The following is a 17,492-nucleotide window of genomic DNA, read 5'->3' as shown; positions in this document are numbered from 1 at the left end:
GTCAAGAGTCTTTGAGTTCAGTAGAAGAGGATGATTACGACACGCTCGCCGACATCGACTCGGACAAGAACATCGTCCGGACAAAGGTGCAAAAAACAGTTTCAGTATTGAAACTGAAGAAAAATGTGTATGAGTTTTGAATTTACTTTGATTCTCTCTTCACCACAGAAGTTTCTATGTGTGTCTGACCTCGCTCGCAAAGACAAACGAATCCTCAGCAAGAAATACCAGATCTACTTCTGGTGAGTCACTCACACACAAACACACTCACACACACACACACTCACACACAAACACACTCACACACAAACACACACACACACACTCACACACACACACACACACACACACACACACACACACACACACTCACACACAAACACACTCACACACAAACACACACACAACACACACACACACACACACAGAGACACACAAACACACACACACACACACAGACACACACACACAAACACACTCACTCACACACAAGCACACACACACAGACACACACAAACACACTCACACACAAACACACACACACACACACAGAGACACACACACTCACACACACACACACACAAACACACACTCACACACAAACACACACACAAACACACACACACAAACACACTCACAGACACACACACACTCACACACAAACACACACACACACACACACACACAAACACACTCACACACACAAACACACTCACACACAAACACACACACACACACACACACACAAACACACACTCACAGACACACACTCACAGACACACACACACAAACACACTCACACACAGAGACACACAAACACACGCACTCACACAAACACACTCACACGCACTCACACAAACACACAGTCACACACACACACTCACAGGGCTTTTTTTAACTAACTTTTTAAGTCAATAACCTAAGCCATAAATGCCTTGTGACTAATCACTCTCACTAATAACTCCAAACCCTTCACTAGCAAGCTGTGACATCAACAGACAGGGAAAAATATTAATTCAAAAATATATATAATAAAATATAAACTCTGAGTCTGGGTGCACTGGTAAAACATCTGCTATAATATAATGACACATATGCAGTAGGGCTGCGTGATCATGACAAAAATCATAACTGTCGATTATTGCCCTTGATATTGCAATCCCAATTATTATTGTTGATTAATACACTAACTGGCCAAAATAAAAGTTGCATACTCTAATCTTTAGTTGGACCACCTTTAGCTTTGATTATGGCGCGCATTCGTCATGGCATTGTTTCGACAACCTTATGCAACGTCACAACATTTATTTCCATCCAGAGTTGCATTAATTTTTGGCTGAGATCTTGTGTTGATGACGGGAGAGTCGAACCACTCCGTAAAGTCTTCTCCAGCACATCCCAAAGACTTTCAATGGAGTTAAGGTCAGGACTCTGTGGTGAAAATGATTCCTCATGCTCCCTGAACCACTCTTTCACAATCTGAGCCCGATGAATCTTGGCATTGTTGTACTGGAATATGCCCATGCCATCAGGGAAGAAAAATCCACTGATGGGATAACCTGCTCATTCAGTACATTCAGGTAGTCATCTGACTTCATTATTGCCACATAACATTGCTGAGACTTGACCTGACCAATTGAAGCAACCCCAGATCACAACACTGCCTTGTACAGTGGGCACTCTGCATGACGGGTACATCATGTGCTTCCCTTTTTACCCTGACGTGCCCGTCACTTTGGAATAGGGTAAATCTGAACTAATCAGACCATATGACCTTTTTCCATCGCTCCACAGTCAATTGAAGTTGTTTTTTTTCTGATTAGCCTCACTAACAAGTGGCTTTCTTGTGGCCACACAGCTGTTTAGTCCCAATCCTGTAAGTTCTCGTCATATTGTGTGTGTGGAAATGCTCTTCACTATTAAACACAGCCGTGAATTCTACTGATGATTTTTTACAATGTGACTTCACCAAGTGTTTTAGTGATCTCTGATCATGACCATTCAAGATTTTTTTACGACTACATTTCTTCTGTGAAGCTGACGGTTCACCACAATCCTTCCAGGTTTTAATAATGTGTTGGACAGTTCTTAACCCAATTCCAGTGATTTCAGCAATCTCCTTAGTTGTTTTCTTTGCTTGATGCAGGACAATAATTTGCCCCTTCTGAAACACAGTAACATCTTTTCTACGACCACAGGATACATCTTCTGACATGGTTGTTTAAGAAATGAGAAGTGAGGGTCTGTGTAGCTCAGCGAGTATTGGCGTTGACTATCACACCTGGAGTCGCGAGTTTGAATCCAGGGTGTGCTGAGTGACTCCAGCCAGGTCTCATCAGGGGAAGTTTCTTCAGCATTCATTTTCATGTGCCACTGTGAACAGAAATGTAAAGCAAGCTTCTGGGCATCAGACCATTTAAAACTTGCACATTAGGATTGGTTGTCATTATTGTTAGGACTGTAGACTACTTTAAGCATTTCCGATTTGCCATAGCTGTTTCATTGCTCAACGGACATGTCTTGGATTGGTTAAAATACTAAGTCTCTGCAAAAACACGTAAATAGAAACCAGAAGAGACTTAAATGGAATGCTGTAATTGTTAGTTTTCACGATCACATAATCTCAGCAGCCGTAATCGTGATTCATTTTTCGATTAATTGTGCAACGCTAATTTGCTGCTTGCTAATAATTTTTATTTTGTCAGATTACACAATTACTTTCGAAAAGCTGTCCCTGGAGAAAGATGCTTTTTGCACACTGAATGTTGTAGCGGAAGCTAACCAGCCAAACCTTAAACTTAAACTGTCTGTAACTATTCTGATGTGTGTGTGTGTGTGTGTGTGGGTGTGTGTGTGTGTTCTCTCTATAGGAACATTGCTACGATCGGAGTGTTTTACGCTCTTCCTGTCATTCAGCTGGTCATCACCTATCAAACGGTGTGAAATCTTTGATGTTAAAGTTTCTTATTGTGTTTGCTTGTCTTTATAGGTCTTTATAATGACAGATTTATGTTTCTGATAGGTTGTAAATGTCACAGGAAACCAGGACATCTGTTATTACAACTTCCTGTGCGCACACCCTCTCGGGGCTCTAAGGTGTCTGAACTAACATTCTGTACATTCATCAGTTAAAGGGGTCATTGATATTTTGACATTTAAGAGGTCATTGTATTATAAAAACATACTGTAAGTTTCAGAACTCAAAACTTCCTCTTCACTGCAAAAAGAGCATTTGATGAAACCAAGCTGCCAAAACGACTCGTTCTCGACTTCCTCCACATTGTGATGTCACTGTGGTAGACATTTGGATCTGACCGCCTCCACAACAACACATCAACGCCTACTTTACCTTAAATCACTTCTGTAGCCCAGTAGTAGCGGTAAGCAGTGAGATGGCAAGTAGCGAGAGCAGATCAATCAAGAGCAGAGAGCCAATCAGAACAGTGGGCGTGTACTGTCAAGTCTTAAAGGAGAAGCAGCACCTAAACCGACAGAGGGTCAGAATGAGGGTGGGAAATTATCATGTTTTACAAATATGTGACTGCTTATTGTGCAAAAAAACTTCACTGATATTATAAGTGAACCTCAAGGAACATATTAAAATAATAATAATAAAAAAGGCATGTCATGACCTCTTTAATGTGGAAGTAATTAATGCATATTAAACTGAAATGTAGCACTATTAAAACAGCTGTGCTCTCAGCTAAATGTAAATGTGTGTCTTGATGTTTTCAGTTCGTTTAATAATATCCTGAGTAACCTTGGTTACGTGATGCTGGGGCTGCTCTTCCTGTTCATCATTCTGCAGCGGGACATCCTTCATAACCGTGCACTTGAACGCAAAGATAGCAAAGCACTGGTGAGCACCAGTCAACATGTATGAAGCTTTATAATCTACTCACAACCTTAAAAAAAATCTCTATATGACCACCATATGAAGCTTAATAACCTCTCCTTAATAACAACACTTCAGACTTTTATAACAACCCACATACAATACATACAATCACTTGGTTACCTCCACACTTTAAGACTACTCACTGTGCTTCAAACACACTTTATTACCAGCATGTCAAGCTTTATAAGCACACAGGAGATGTTTGTGTTTTTCAGGAGTGTGGTATTCCTAAGCACTTTGGCTTGTATTATGCGATGGGCACCGCCCTGATGATGGAGGGGCTGCTGAGCGCCTGTTACCACGTCTGTCCAAACTACACCAACTTTCAGTTCGGTGAGTGTGTGTGATGGTTGTTCACACACAGTGTTCAGAGTTAATCTACACTGGCATTGTGATGTTTCTAATGGAAATGATTGTATCGTGTGTTTCAGACACGTCATTCATGTATATGATCGCTGGATTGTGTATGTTGAAGCTCTATCAGAAGAGACATCCAGACATCAACGCCAGCGCGTACTCTGCATACGCCTGTCTGGCTGCAGTCATATTCTTCTCTGTGCTGGGGGTGGTGAGAGCACACACACACACACACACACACACACACACACACACACTCACTCATACACACACAGGCCCTGTTTACACCTGGTATTAGCCCTTTAAGCTCTGAAGGTGTTTTTAAAGATTTCCTGTTTCCGTGGCATTCCCAAAATCAAAGGCTAATAAAAAAATAAAAAAACAGTTAAAAGTGTTTGGTATCATTGTAAAGAAGACTTTTCTAATTTTTTTATGATATAGATTATGATAAATTCTGAGACTCTCAGCCTAAGAAACTGCTGAAAAATCACAAAACAACTTGAGCCAAAAAGTAACTTTTTAATTTTTAATAATTGTACATAAGAACTAATTACACATGCAAACACAACAATGACTAAAGGTTTGCATAGCATGCAGACATGATTTTAGTAATGAGATTTCACAGAATGAGTTTCATTCTGTGTCATTTGAGTCATCATTGAGTCTGTGTCATGTATTTGGCGCCATCTCCTGGTGGTCATATTTAATTAGAGTGATTGATCACAGGATTCTCTGCCCAAATATGGAGGACTATCACCACTGGTTGGAGCAGTCTGAACCCAATCCGATTTGTTTAGCATTCCATGATGCTACAGCATTTCTGATTCATATCTGATCCAGGAAAGCTAACGTGTTTGTTGCCAGATGCTGTTTCCACATTGTGCTCCCGATGGGTTATCTAATGATCTATGCATCTCATTACATTGTTGGTGGTCTCATTTTAAAGATAATCAGCTCCTCTTGAGTAATTGTATGTGATATTAAATGTTCTGTTTATTTTTTGTGAAGTTATAATGTTTATACTGATTACAATAGTATGTACAGTGCAATTTGTTTTATATAAATGATCAAAACAGAACACTTCTGATTTGTCTGCAAATTTCAAAGCACTTGTTCAGTTTTGGTCATAATGTCTACATGCATTGGAAAGTAGAGCTACTAAACTTTCAAACGATACCTATTTTGTGTTGGTCAAGAATGTAGTTATTAATATTTTGATTTTGATTTTTTTTTTTGGGCCCATCCGAGCATAAAGGGTTAACATGCATCTCAAGTTTAAAGGGATAGTTCACCCAAAAAAGAAAATTCTCTGATAATTTACTCACCCTCATGTCATCTGAGAACACTTTTGAAGATTTGTCGAAAAAGATCCAGGCTCAGCAGGTCCTTAGAATGGGAGTGGATGGTGATTAGATATTTGTAGGTCCAAAAAGCCCAGATAGTCAGCATAAAAGTAATCCATCATAACTCCAACAGTGACATTAATGACTCTAAAGTGAATCAATCAAAAAGAACGATATTTAAGCACTTTTTAACTATAAAAGTTCAATTCCAGTCAGGCGTTGATGAATGGCCGAATTTACCCGAGTGCTCCCGTGATGTAAGCACGATGGCACGTGAACTGACGTGTGACAGACACACAACCAATGAGCCAACGCACTTACTTCACAGGAGCACTCGGGAAAATTCGGCCATTCGTCAACGCCTGACTGGAATCGAACTTTTATAGTTAAAAAGTGCTTAAATATCGTTCTTTTTCACACACAAAGTGATTGATTCACTTTAGAGTCATTAATGTCACCGTTGGAGTTATGATGGATTACTTTTATGCTGACTATCTGTGCTTTTTGCACCTACAAATATCTAATCACCATCCACTCCCATTCTAAGGACCTGCTGAGCCTGGATCTTTTTCGACAAATCTTCAAAAGTGTTCTCAGTTGACATGAGGGTGAGTAAATTATCAGAGAATTTTCATTTTTGGGTGAACTATCCCTTTAAAGCACATAAAGTTATCTTCCAAATATACCTCCAAATTTTAATGAAATTGCAAACTTGACATTTAAAGTGGAACGCTCATTGTTATTTACCTCTATTAAGTGAACTTTTACTCATTTAGCAGACACTTTTATCCAAAACAAATAATTAGTCATACTGAAGAAGTTCTGTGAAGTCTTGTGCATATAAATGTTTCAGCTTTGCCAATTTTTTGATCTTGTTTTTATTTAAGCTGTATGTAACCAGCAGTGTTTCAAAGCCTTGTTTTAGTGCAGTGGTTGATTGACAGGCAAGAGGGCGGATTCTAAGCATGTGGTTTGAGTGATCGGATCACAAAACATTTTGTACCCGTGTACCTGTACATAGCATTGATCACGTGTGATCCAAGAAGCATGTTAATACCAGGTGAAAACGGGGCCATGCACACCTTTGTGGTAAAATTGTGTTGTTCATCTCTTTGTGTGTGTGTGTGTGTTAGGTGTTCGGTAAGGGTAACACAGTGTTTTGGATCGTCTTCTCTGTCATACACATTCTGGCTACACTGCTGCTGAGCACACAACTGTACTACATGGGCCGCTGGAGACTGAGTGAGTAAACACACACACACACACACACACACGACATATTCAGTGTGTTTCCCTTTGACTCAGATGTGTGTGTGTGTGTGTTTTAGACTCTGGGATCTTGCGCAGGATGTTGTATGTGATCTACACAGACTGTATTCGTCAGTGCAGTGGACCCATGTACATCGTAAGTACAAACACACTCACAGCCTCATGCCACAAACATACTGTACACAAGGACACAAACACAGATGTGTATGCATTGCAAGTGTGTGGTCCCACTCTTAACATGTGTTCTTGTGTTACTGTGGCAGTAATAAACACCAGTATTCAAGAGGGCTATAGAACTTCCTTCAAATGTGTGTGGCATTAAACCAGATGTGTTATTATTCAGGTATAAACAACAGTTTTACTTAATTGCTCAGCAAGACTCTTTTTGTCTGTCATGTCAGTAATGGATCTGAAAGAGAAAACTGACTGTAGAAGAAGACAGTTGACAACAGGGACTAAAAACAAAATGTTTTTCATTCATTAATTTTGTGGAGGATGAGAGTTTAAGAGATTGAATGCCCACTGCAATGAATACTAAACTTATGGGGACTAAAGCCATCTTTACACAGTAAAGGTGGCACAGAAGCTGCATCTTAAGTGGCAATTAGATGTATTTCACAGAGCAGGAATAAATGCATTTACACAGAAGTTGCAAATGCATAACAAATGTTATGAGATGATTATTTTAAATGTAAAATCATTTATATAGAAACATGAAATTAATGAAAATATGAATGAATACTCAACCTATGGGGAATAATTATTTCAATAAGTCAACCTCCCAATTAGACTTTGGTAAACGTTTAATGTTAATGGGTGACATTATATTGTGGAAGGCTTTGTTTCGAACATTTTAATAAAGCATTATATTGTTATATTTTGTTTTCTTTCCTAAGATGGAAATAAATGCATTTTGACAGGAAAATAAGTATATATGGTGTCAAATTTCTGTATTTTCAAAATCTGCGATTAATCACAAAAAACAAAAGCGATTAATCGCGATTAAAAAAAATAATCGACTGACAGCCTTATTTAGAACTAAATTAAAGAATGGTTAATAACATTCTTTTTTTAAAATGACATTTTATGACAATTATCTAGTAGTCTAAAAGGTCTCCATCATGTTATAGAAGGCTGCATCCACAACATGCTTTAAAGCAAAGAAATGTGTGATGCAGCAGTGTTCTTCAGAATCAAAGCACATGCTCATCATGTTCAAATAAAAAGAGAGAAGCCTAATTGTTCAGGCAACAGGAAGTGGTATAATTTCGAAAATTTACTGTAATAAACCATTTAGACTTAACGTAATGAAATTAACCGGTTACCAACATTTAAAAATAAAGTTTTCACTCCAGAACATTTGAAAGGGACTTTGTTGCCGTTCTCGGTTATGTTCTGCTATGTTTGTTTTTGTTCCTTGGAACGTTTTCAGTCTCTGGTTGACACTAATGACCACTATAGTGACTCTTACGGCAGTGTTGAGAATGTAACACATACAGTGGAAAGAAGAAGTATGTGAACCCTTTGGAATGACCTGAATTTATGTATAAATTTGTCTTAAAATATTGTTTGATCTTCATCTAAGTTACAATAATGAACAAACACAATCTGTTTTAACTAATAACACACAAATTATTGTATTGTTCTTGTACATACTGAACACATCCCATTGAAAATTCACAGTGTAGGTTGGAAAAAGTATGTGAACCCCTAGGCTAATGACATCAACAAAAGCTAATTAGAGTCAGTTGTTGGCAAACCTGGCATCAATTAATTAAACGAGATTGGAGGTGTGGGTTAGAGCTATTTTGACTTATAAAAAGCACTCCAACATTTTGAGTTTGCTATTCACAAGAAGCATCTGCTGATGTGTACAAACTGTCTATAAATGGAGATGATTTAGTACTATAGGTACTCTCACTAGAAGTGGCCGTCCAGTCAAGATGACTCAAAGGGAACACCGCAGAATGCTCAATGAGGTAAAAAAGAACCCTAGAGTGACAGATAAAGACTTGAAGGAATCATTGGAACTGGTTAACATCTCTGTTCATGAGTCTACTATACGGAAAACATTAAACAGGTATGGTGTTCATGGCAGGACATCACAAAGGAAGCCGCTGCTTTCCAACAAAAACATTACTGAACGCATGAAGTTTGCCAAAGACCACCTTGACACTCCACAATGACTGACTTTAGTGGAGAGGATTTTGATTAATTGTACATTTTGATTTCATTTACTGACTGCTTCAGTAACCATTTCTGTATATTACATCTTTTACGGCAGCAGGTGGTGACAAATGGGCATTTTTTATGTTACGAGTGACTCACTGAATCATTGAATCACGACTGAAACAATGGAAGTGAACAAGAATGATTTCATTCAGAAACACTGATTCGTTTATGAACGAAACACCACTTGTATGGTGTTGTGTTTTCATGCTTTGGCCTCTTTTGAAACTGTTTGCACTGAAGCAATGCCGAAACTGGCCAATTTTGGTCTGAAACATAAAATGTATTCAATATTACTTTTTGTTGAACTGTTGTATAAATGGTGATCTCAACTGACTGACACATTCCAGAATAGCTTGTGTAGTAAGTTGTTTGTTTTGAGACTCTATTATCAGCATACGCATGTAATGATATTTGTCTGTCTGATGTGTGTGTGTCTCTTTGCAGGATCGTATGGTTTTGCTGGTGATGGGGAACATTGTGAACTGGTCACTGTGAGTTAAACTGTATCATCACATCTCTCTCTCTCTGAATCACAAGGATACAAGCACACATATGACCTCTGTGTGTGTGTGTATATGTGTGTTTGCAGGGCGGCATACGGCCTCATCAAACGACCCAACGACTTCGCCTCATACCTGCTGGCCATCGCCATCTGTAACCTGCTGCTTTACTTCGCTTTTTACATCATAATGAAGGTGCGCTCTCGCTGCTAACAATGGTTATGACATCATCATACACTCTCTGTGGGAGGGGCTTCATGTTTGTTCTTTGAATGATGACATTTTTCTGTTGTGTACTGTGTTTGTGTTGTGTAGTTGCGCAGCGGCGAGCGTATCCAGTGTCTGGCTCTAGTGTGTATTCTCTTCACTGCGGTCGTCTGGGGTTTCGCTCTGTTCTTCTTCTTTCAGGGTCTCAGTACATGGCAGGTAAGTCACACACACACTTCTAAATTAGGTTTTTTAACTTCTGTAAGTGGTTCTTACTAGAGGTCGACCGATACGATAACTAGGTGGTGGGAAAAGCCGATAATCGATTAATCGGCCGATAGTTTTCTAAAATCAATTTATAGAATGACAAAAAAATCTAAATCTTAGTCTTTCCTTATTATGAAGGGCAGAGACATCGAGGCTACAAGAGTCCAAAATGAATAAAATCCTAAAAGTAGTTTATTGTGAAACCAAAATCTCAATTATAACTAGAAAAAATTACATTTGGTGCATTACGGGGGACTTTCAACTTAAAACGAGTCTGAAATACACAGGGGAATCTTATTTTAATATGAAAGAGACTTGGCTAACTTACAGTGCTCTGTATGCAAGTTTTTACCAAATGACGCTTTTTACAGCCTATATATTCACCAGATGAAGAGTTTGTGTTTATTTTTCACCAGATGAGGTTTATTGATGAGGAATAAAAACTTTTTTGAAAAAAAAAAAGACTATCACCTTTCTTTATCTTTATTCTTAGTAAAAATGAAAATGTCAACACCATGTGTATTATTATCAATTATATAAGGTTTATTTACTCATACATTTAATATTGTTATGTCTATCTATATCTATCATTATATAAATATATATATATATATATATATATATATATATATATTAGAGGTAGACCGATATATCATTTTTACCGATTAATTGCTGCCTATAGTTGCTTTTTGGAACTACCGGTTATGCCGTCTTGCGCTATGCCAATAACCGATAGTTTCTAAAAGCGTATTTAAGAATATTATTAAAAAATTCTCTGTTTTTACTAACTATAACGGACACAGACACAGAGGCCACGAGAGTCCAAAATGAATAAAATCCCAGAAACAGTTTATTGTTCAACCCCAAAATTAACCAGAAAAAATTAAGATTTGTTGCATAATGTGGGACTTTTAACTGTAAACAAGCCTAAAACACACAAGGGGCTCTTATTTTTAAATGATGGAGACTTGGCTCTGTTACAATGCTCTATAATTAAATATTTACTAAATTAAGCTTTTTTTATATACTTTATATATTAGAGGTAGACCGATATATCGGTTTTACCGATTAATCGGCACCGATAGTTGATTTTTGGAACTATCGGTTATGCTGTCTTATGCTATGCTGATAACCGATAATTCCTAAAAGCAACTATTGGTACCGATTAATCGGTAAAACCAATATATCGGTCTGCATCTAGTTTTTACATTGATTCAAAGTTGCTGTAAGAGATTCCAGACATCTTCAGCCAATGTGACGCTCAAAAAAATATTATTAGGCAGAAAGTGTTTCTAATTGGCTAGTTTTCTTAAAAGAAAGAAAAAAGCTAGGTGTGATTTCTCACTGATATCTGTCAGCTAGTAGTGACATTTTAAGTGTGCTTTTCCATAATAACATGACTAGAGGTCGACTGATAGTGGATTTTGCCGATACCGATAACTAAGGTGGTGGAGAAGGCAGATAACCGATTAATCGGCCGATAGTTTTAAAATTAGATTTAAGAATGTTAACAAAAAATTCTCAGTCTTTCCTAACTATAACAGACTCAGACATAGAGGCCTCAAAAGTCGAAAATGAATAAAATCTCAGATTCATTTTATTGTTCTACCCCAAAATTAACCAGAACAAAATTACACTTTTTTGCATAATGTGGGACTTTTAACTGTAAACCAGCTTAAAAGACACAAGAAACTCTTATTTTGAAACAATGGAGCTGTTACAATGCTCTATAATTAAATATATTACCAAATTAAGCTTTTTTATAACCTTTATATTTCGCCAGATGAGGTTTAATGAGGAATAAGGTTTATTGTTATTGTATGTGCTGATAGGGCACGTTTCCATATAGTCGCATTTTTCTTTGCATGTCCTCGCTTCAATTTAGATTACTTGATAATAAAGTTAAAATAGCGCCGGCAACAGAGAAACACGGAGGAATTAAAACAAAAAGCTATCTGCAACTATCGCCATACGCTTTTGCTGATAACTGATAGTTCCAAAAAAGCAACTATCGGCACCGATATATCGGTCTCCCTCTAAACATGACAGTATCATGCATTCTGTTGCAATTCCTTATCAAGTAGTTAGTGATTGTCTCACAAAAGCCCATTTTTACTCACATTTGGTGTGTGTGGTGTCTGCGTACAGTCATATTGATCAGAATGAAACTGTGTCACCAGAAAACTCCAGCTGAATCTCGTGAGCACAACCGCGAGTGTATCCTGCTCTCCTTCTTTGATGATCACGACATCTGGCACTTCCTGTCATCAATCGCCATGTTTGGATCCTTCCTGGTGAGTCCAGAACAACAGTCAGACCCAAACTAGACAACTCAATCTAATGAATAGTGACTGATAATTCAACCGATATTAGTTTATTTTTAAAATGATCTGCATCAGCTGATAACTGTAACTGTTTGTCTGGTTAACAGCTGTTAACTCACACTTGTGTCAGATTCATAATCCACATATAATTTAGTAACTGGACAATTTAAATGTGTGTTAAATTGCTGTAATTAAATTGTCGACATTATATCAGCCATCAAATAACCTGCTCTCTAGTTATTGGTATCAGCCATTGAAAAATCTATATCAGTTGACCACCACTTAAATAAAACATCTTTTTTTCAGGTTCTACTCACTATGGATGACGACCTCGACACGGTTCAAAGAGACAAAATCTACGTGTTCTGATGGATATATTTTCTGAACTCTGTACTGGCCAATCACAGAGCAGCACCAGAGGTTTCCACCAATGAAAGGCCTCACTGCTGAATATCTTTTCTTGCCAGTCAGTGACGGAAGGGGAGGAGCCTCATACAGGAACTGATGCTGATAGGACAGTGAATGTGCCAATCAAACTGCCAGAGCTCCTCCTCTCGTCGCCGTAATAACGGTTGATGTAACATGTTAACTGCTTCAGACCTGCCCTGCAAATATCAATGCATTTCTGTAATGGTAGAGTTTTGTTCTCAGCGTTTGTGTGCGTCTGTGGCCTTCTGTGTCGTGGTTTTGAATTGCGATGGTTCTGAGTGTAAATTCAAGCTGAGCTGCTTCATTCAACAATCTAACGATGATTCTAATGAGAAAAATCACTGATCATGTTTTTACAGAGTACATTAAAATGGTTACTGAATAAAGACTTTTTACGGTTGTTTACAGTTATGTACATCTGTGTGTATTATGTATGAAAGGAAGTTTTGTCAGATGTTTTACATTACTGGACCAGTGCTGCAACAACACAACTATCCCAACATGTAAACAACAATCACACAATCATCATATTAAAGGAATATTCCGGGTTCAATAAAAGTTAAGCTCAATCAACAGCATTTGTTACAATGTTGATTACCACAAAAATTAATTTCGACTTGAAATCTGTTACAGTGAGACACTTACAATGGAAGTCAATGGGGCCAATCCTTACAAAAATCGAGAGTACGTGGCAAATTTGCCGCAAATTCACCACTGATCATTTTCACATGCAAATGAGCTTTGCGGCAAATAGTCCATCGTTGCCAAAGGTTTTCCAGAGGTTCACCGCTACCGCCGAAGAGTGGCAAACTCCTGGCAAACATTTGCGGCGAATCAAAAGCTCATTTGCATGCTGCAAGTTTGCGGCTAGTTTAGATTTTTTTGTAAGAGAATACGTAAATGTTAAAATACTCACTGTTTCAAAAGTATAAACAAGATGTAAACAATATGTGTGTTAACATGATTTTACTGTGAGAAAATCACTTACTAACCGCATCTGTGTGATTGTATATACTTTACCTAACACCGTAAACCCTAAAACGACTGTAAAAACAGTGATATAAACAACTTTACATCTCAAATAATACACCAGTTTTGACAGAATTAATGTAAGTGCTTTTATAAAATTATAAACTTCACATTTCTGCCTTTAAACCCTCCAAAAATTGCCCCCATTGACTTCCATTGTAAGTGTCTCACTGGAACACAGATCTTAACTTTTTTAAAGAAAAGGAGGGATGAGTTTAAATACATTTTTTTTTTTTTTTTTTTTTTTGTAATCAACATTATGCCACAAATGCTGTCGATTGAACTTAACTTGTACTGAACCTGGAATATTCCTTTAATAATTCATCGTTCAAATTGTCACACTATGAGATTCATGTAAATAACCGCCATATTACCAGTGCGCGAGTCATGTTGTTTTAAAATTGTCTTTCCTGCAGGTAACTTACACCAAAATGTTACGACACTCACGTGTTATTTTAAATCATTTGTATAAGATATTGATATAATATGTCGTGTGGTAAAAGCAAGGAACTCTAGACTATGGGTAAAATTGTCTTACATCAGAAATCCGCTGTGCGCGCGCAGCTCACGTCAGTTTCGGTTTTGGCGCGAGTGAGAAATTTAAATCTCGCGCCCGTTGAAAAGTCTCCGCTATGCATAGCCTACAAATTAAAATAATATCTAGATTTTTTTTTAAATTGTGCTTATTCATATTAAACACTTTACCATTAACATTAAAATAATAAGGTTTTTTTTTTTTTTTTTTTTTTTTTAAACGTAGATAATGTGGCCTTGTTGTATTTTGGTCATATACATAAAAGTAACATTTATTTAAAAGTACAAATTATGATATTTTACAAAAATTGTTGTTTGGTCTGGTTCGCTCCGCCCTGCCCCTTCTTCTAGACTTTTTGGCTTACTGAGTATGTGAGACAATTCTGAAAGATTTTTAGTGCAGCTAGCTTTAGTGGTTGAAAGAATAGTTCTACCTGAACGATAGTGTGATGTAGATTGAGTAACATTAGCTGATTGCAACAAACAAGAGACGAGGTAATGATCTGAGATGTCATCGCTCTGCGGTAGAATTTCTGTAGTATCAACATCAACTCTATATGACAGAATTAAATCTAGCATATGATTATGGCGATGAGTTGGTCCTGTCACATTTTGTCTGACTCCAAGAGAGTTGAGAATATTGATAAATGCTAATCCTAATGTGTCATTTTCATTATCTATGTGAATGTTGAAGTCACCAACAATTAAAGCTCTATCTACAGTAACTACAAGATCTGATAGAAAATGTAAAAATTCACCATGGAAATCAGAATACGGCCCAGGTGATCTGTATACTATAGAAAGGGCAAAAGACGACAGATTTTTTTAATATATATATATATATCTGACAGTGTCATATTAAGCATTATTAGTTCAAAAGACTTAAACTTATATCCTGTCCTCTGAGTAACACCAAAAAGAGATTGAGTAACATTAGTTGATCACAGCATACAAGAGACATCTCCATCTCTAGTTCCATCCAGGGTTGGAAATTAATGGAGGCTCTGGGCAAAAGAAAAAAAACGAAAAATCCCCTGCAATCTGATATAGCTCTAAATACACACATTGCGATCTTCATTTTAATTTTCGCTGAACATTATTTGTTTCGTGGCGTCTGTTGTGCAGATGTTACCGAGTCAGTGGCGGAGGCTCGCGCCATAAACGCGCACAGACAGGCACTCCGCTTCTCGCACTCTCAGTTTGGTGTTGTGCTCCCGCGCTAAAATGATCAAATGCTACAATGTAATTAATAATAATATTAACAAAAATAATATCTAGATGTGTTAAATAGTCTTGATGTTAAATAAAGCACTAATAATGATACAAAATAATTTGACAGAACATTAACCACTTTTAGTGTATGAATCATATTGCTCACTAACGTTCATTGTTAAATGTTTATTTTTACATTGTTTTATTCAACTGGCATGTAGTTGCTAAGTGTTTCTTATAAACTGCTCATTTAAAATCTGGAGAAATGCTCATCTACTCTTCTGTTTCAGTGCATTAGTTTTGTAGACAAAATATTTGGAAATATGTGAATTAGAAGAAACAAATTTTTTTCAGTAACAACACACATTATGCAATGTAGAGATCATGCAATTTTGTAATTATTGAAACGTGCATTTTAAAATGTAATTATTGTTTAAATTAAAGTATTTGACATAAAAGGATGACAGAGTTATTTTATAAGGTTAGAAAAAATGCCCCCATATGAGCTGTGTAAAGGGGGAATTCACCCCATTTTCAGAAATGAATTTCAGGCCCTTGGTTTGATATAATGCCATTTTTACTTTCGGCCCACGGCCCTCAATCAAGTTTGATTTTTGGCCCTTTGTAGGAAAAAGTTTGGGCACCTCTGATCTATAGAGTACCTTATGACGTTTTGAGTCACCTGTTCATTGACAAATCATCATTCGAATGCAAGTCAAAAATATATCAGAATAACTTCATCCACTGCTGTAAGAAACTCACACCTTCAACAAATATTCATAAAGTCATTTTATTAAGTATACAAAAATATTGTACAAATGAGATATGCACATTGCACAAAGCTACAACAAATCTGTCTGATCGTGAAACTATAAAACCATAAAAACTCACAGTAGAATTAAATTCCTAAAGTTTATAAAACACCTGTTTTTGTAAAGCTTCCAAGAAGGTAAAATGTATATTTCTAAAATAACAAAACATTAAAAACACATGAAAACACAATAGGCGATCTTTAGCTGTCCTGAGAACACAAGCTGCTTTCAGATTTCCTTTAGTGTATTTATTAAGGGCAGATTGAGCTGCTTCAGTAATGATGAACTTTAATCTGGTTGTTGTCGTCGAGGCTGAGCTGAACTAACCCACCGCTGGAGGACGATGTTCTGAAGTTTGGAAACAAAGGACTGAAAGACGCTCAGGAAAACAACACGATAGAAAGAAACCAGCATCACAAAAACTGTGAGCTGAATAGTTTGTGCTTTTGGTCTCTATGGGATGAAATTAGTCTCAAAATGATCAACAAATGTGTGCATACTGTCTCGTAAAGGATACATGTTGTGGTTTTTCCGTTGAGCTTCCAGCCAGCGTTTATTTACTTCAATGAGTCCCTGTAGCCGTTGACCTTCGACCTCTACTGACGGACGCAGAGACGACAGACTGAACACACACACACACACACACACTCAGTGAAATGCAATGACAAATAATGCATGATATATACAAAATGAGGCAGTAACAGTGTGTGTGTTTGTCCTCACCTTAACGGTGTGTATCCTGAGTAGCTCACATGGGTTCTGCTGGTTTCTATGGAAACAGAGATGATGTTCAGATGATGCTACAGGTGTGTCTGCTGAACGTGTGCGCGCGTGTGTGTGTCACCTGTGTTCAGGCCGCTCCAGCAATTCTGCAGCACGTGTGTGTGGCCATTGGACAGGGAAGGGGCGGGGTTCACAGGCCACGCCCACGAGGGACTGGACTGTAGAGGAGGGATCAGAGTGGGCGGAGTCTGTTTGTGGGTCAGTGAACCCAAAGCTCCTAAAACAGAGTTTAACTGACCCGAGATCAGCTGTAGAGAATCGGCCAACTGCTGCACTTTCACTGGAACTGACACACA

The 17,492-nt window shown here is 37.6% G+C and overlaps 2 protein-coding genes across 6 annotated transcripts in view; one reads left to right on the top strand and one right to left on the bottom strand.

The window, feature by feature from the left end:
- LOC127421821 (SID1 transmembrane family member 2-like) overlaps positions 1-13,214 on the top strand; it is a 38,665-nt gene extending 25,451 nt beyond the window's left edge. For both annotated transcript variants that reach the window (XM_051664967.1, XM_051664968.1), the window contains 14 exons: positions 1-86; positions 169-242; positions 2,871-2,937; positions 3,023-3,096; positions 3,736-3,859; positions 4,114-4,231; positions 4,330-4,466; positions 6,732-6,840; positions 6,927-7,003; positions 9,544-9,590; positions 9,689-9,794; positions 9,915-10,025; positions 12,254-12,367; positions 12,704-13,214. The exon at positions 1-86 is cut by the window's left edge and continues 30 nt beyond it. In XM_051664967.1, coding sequence (XP_051520927.1) covers positions 1-86; positions 169-242; positions 2,871-2,937; positions 3,023-3,096; positions 3,736-3,859; positions 4,114-4,231; positions 4,330-4,466; positions 6,732-6,840; positions 6,927-7,003; positions 9,544-9,590; positions 9,689-9,794; positions 9,915-10,025; positions 12,254-12,367; positions 12,704-12,766 — 1,307 coding nt within the window. In that variant the 3' untranslated portion in view covers positions 12,767-13,214. The remainder of the gene's footprint in view (positions 87-168; positions 243-2,870; positions 2,938-3,022; positions 3,097-3,735; positions 3,860-4,113; positions 4,232-4,329; positions 4,467-6,731; positions 6,841-6,926; positions 7,004-9,543; positions 9,591-9,688; positions 9,795-9,914; positions 10,026-12,253; positions 12,368-12,703) is intronic.
- A 3,163-nt stretch (positions 13,215-16,377) lies between these two features.
- Positions 16,378-17,492, bottom strand: part of LOC127421815 (centrosomal protein of 164 kDa-like) — a 32,934-nt gene continuing 31,819 nt past the window's right edge. For all 4 annotated transcript variants that reach the window (XM_051664953.1, XM_051664952.1, XM_051664951.1 and 1 more), the window contains 4 exons: positions 17,258-17,482; positions 17,137-17,182; positions 16,931-17,035; positions 16,378-16,782 (listed from right to left, as the gene is read on the bottom strand). In XM_051664953.1, coding sequence (XP_051520913.1) covers positions 16,686-16,782; positions 16,931-17,035; positions 17,137-17,182; positions 17,258-17,482 — 473 coding nt within the window. In that variant the 3' untranslated portion in view covers positions 16,378-16,685. The remainder of the gene's footprint in view (positions 16,783-16,930; positions 17,036-17,136; positions 17,183-17,257; positions 17,483-17,492) is intronic.

Source organism: Myxocyprinus asiaticus, chromosome 31 (assembly GCF_019703515.2).
Source record: "Myxocyprinus asiaticus isolate MX2 ecotype Aquarium Trade chromosome 31, UBuf_Myxa_2, whole genome shotgun sequence".
Lineage (NCBI taxonomy): Eukaryota > Metazoa > Chordata > Actinopteri > Cypriniformes > Catostomidae > Myxocyprinus > Myxocyprinus asiaticus.
Note: the sequence above shows the minus strand (reverse complement) of the source record. Positions and strands in the feature narration are given on the sequence as shown.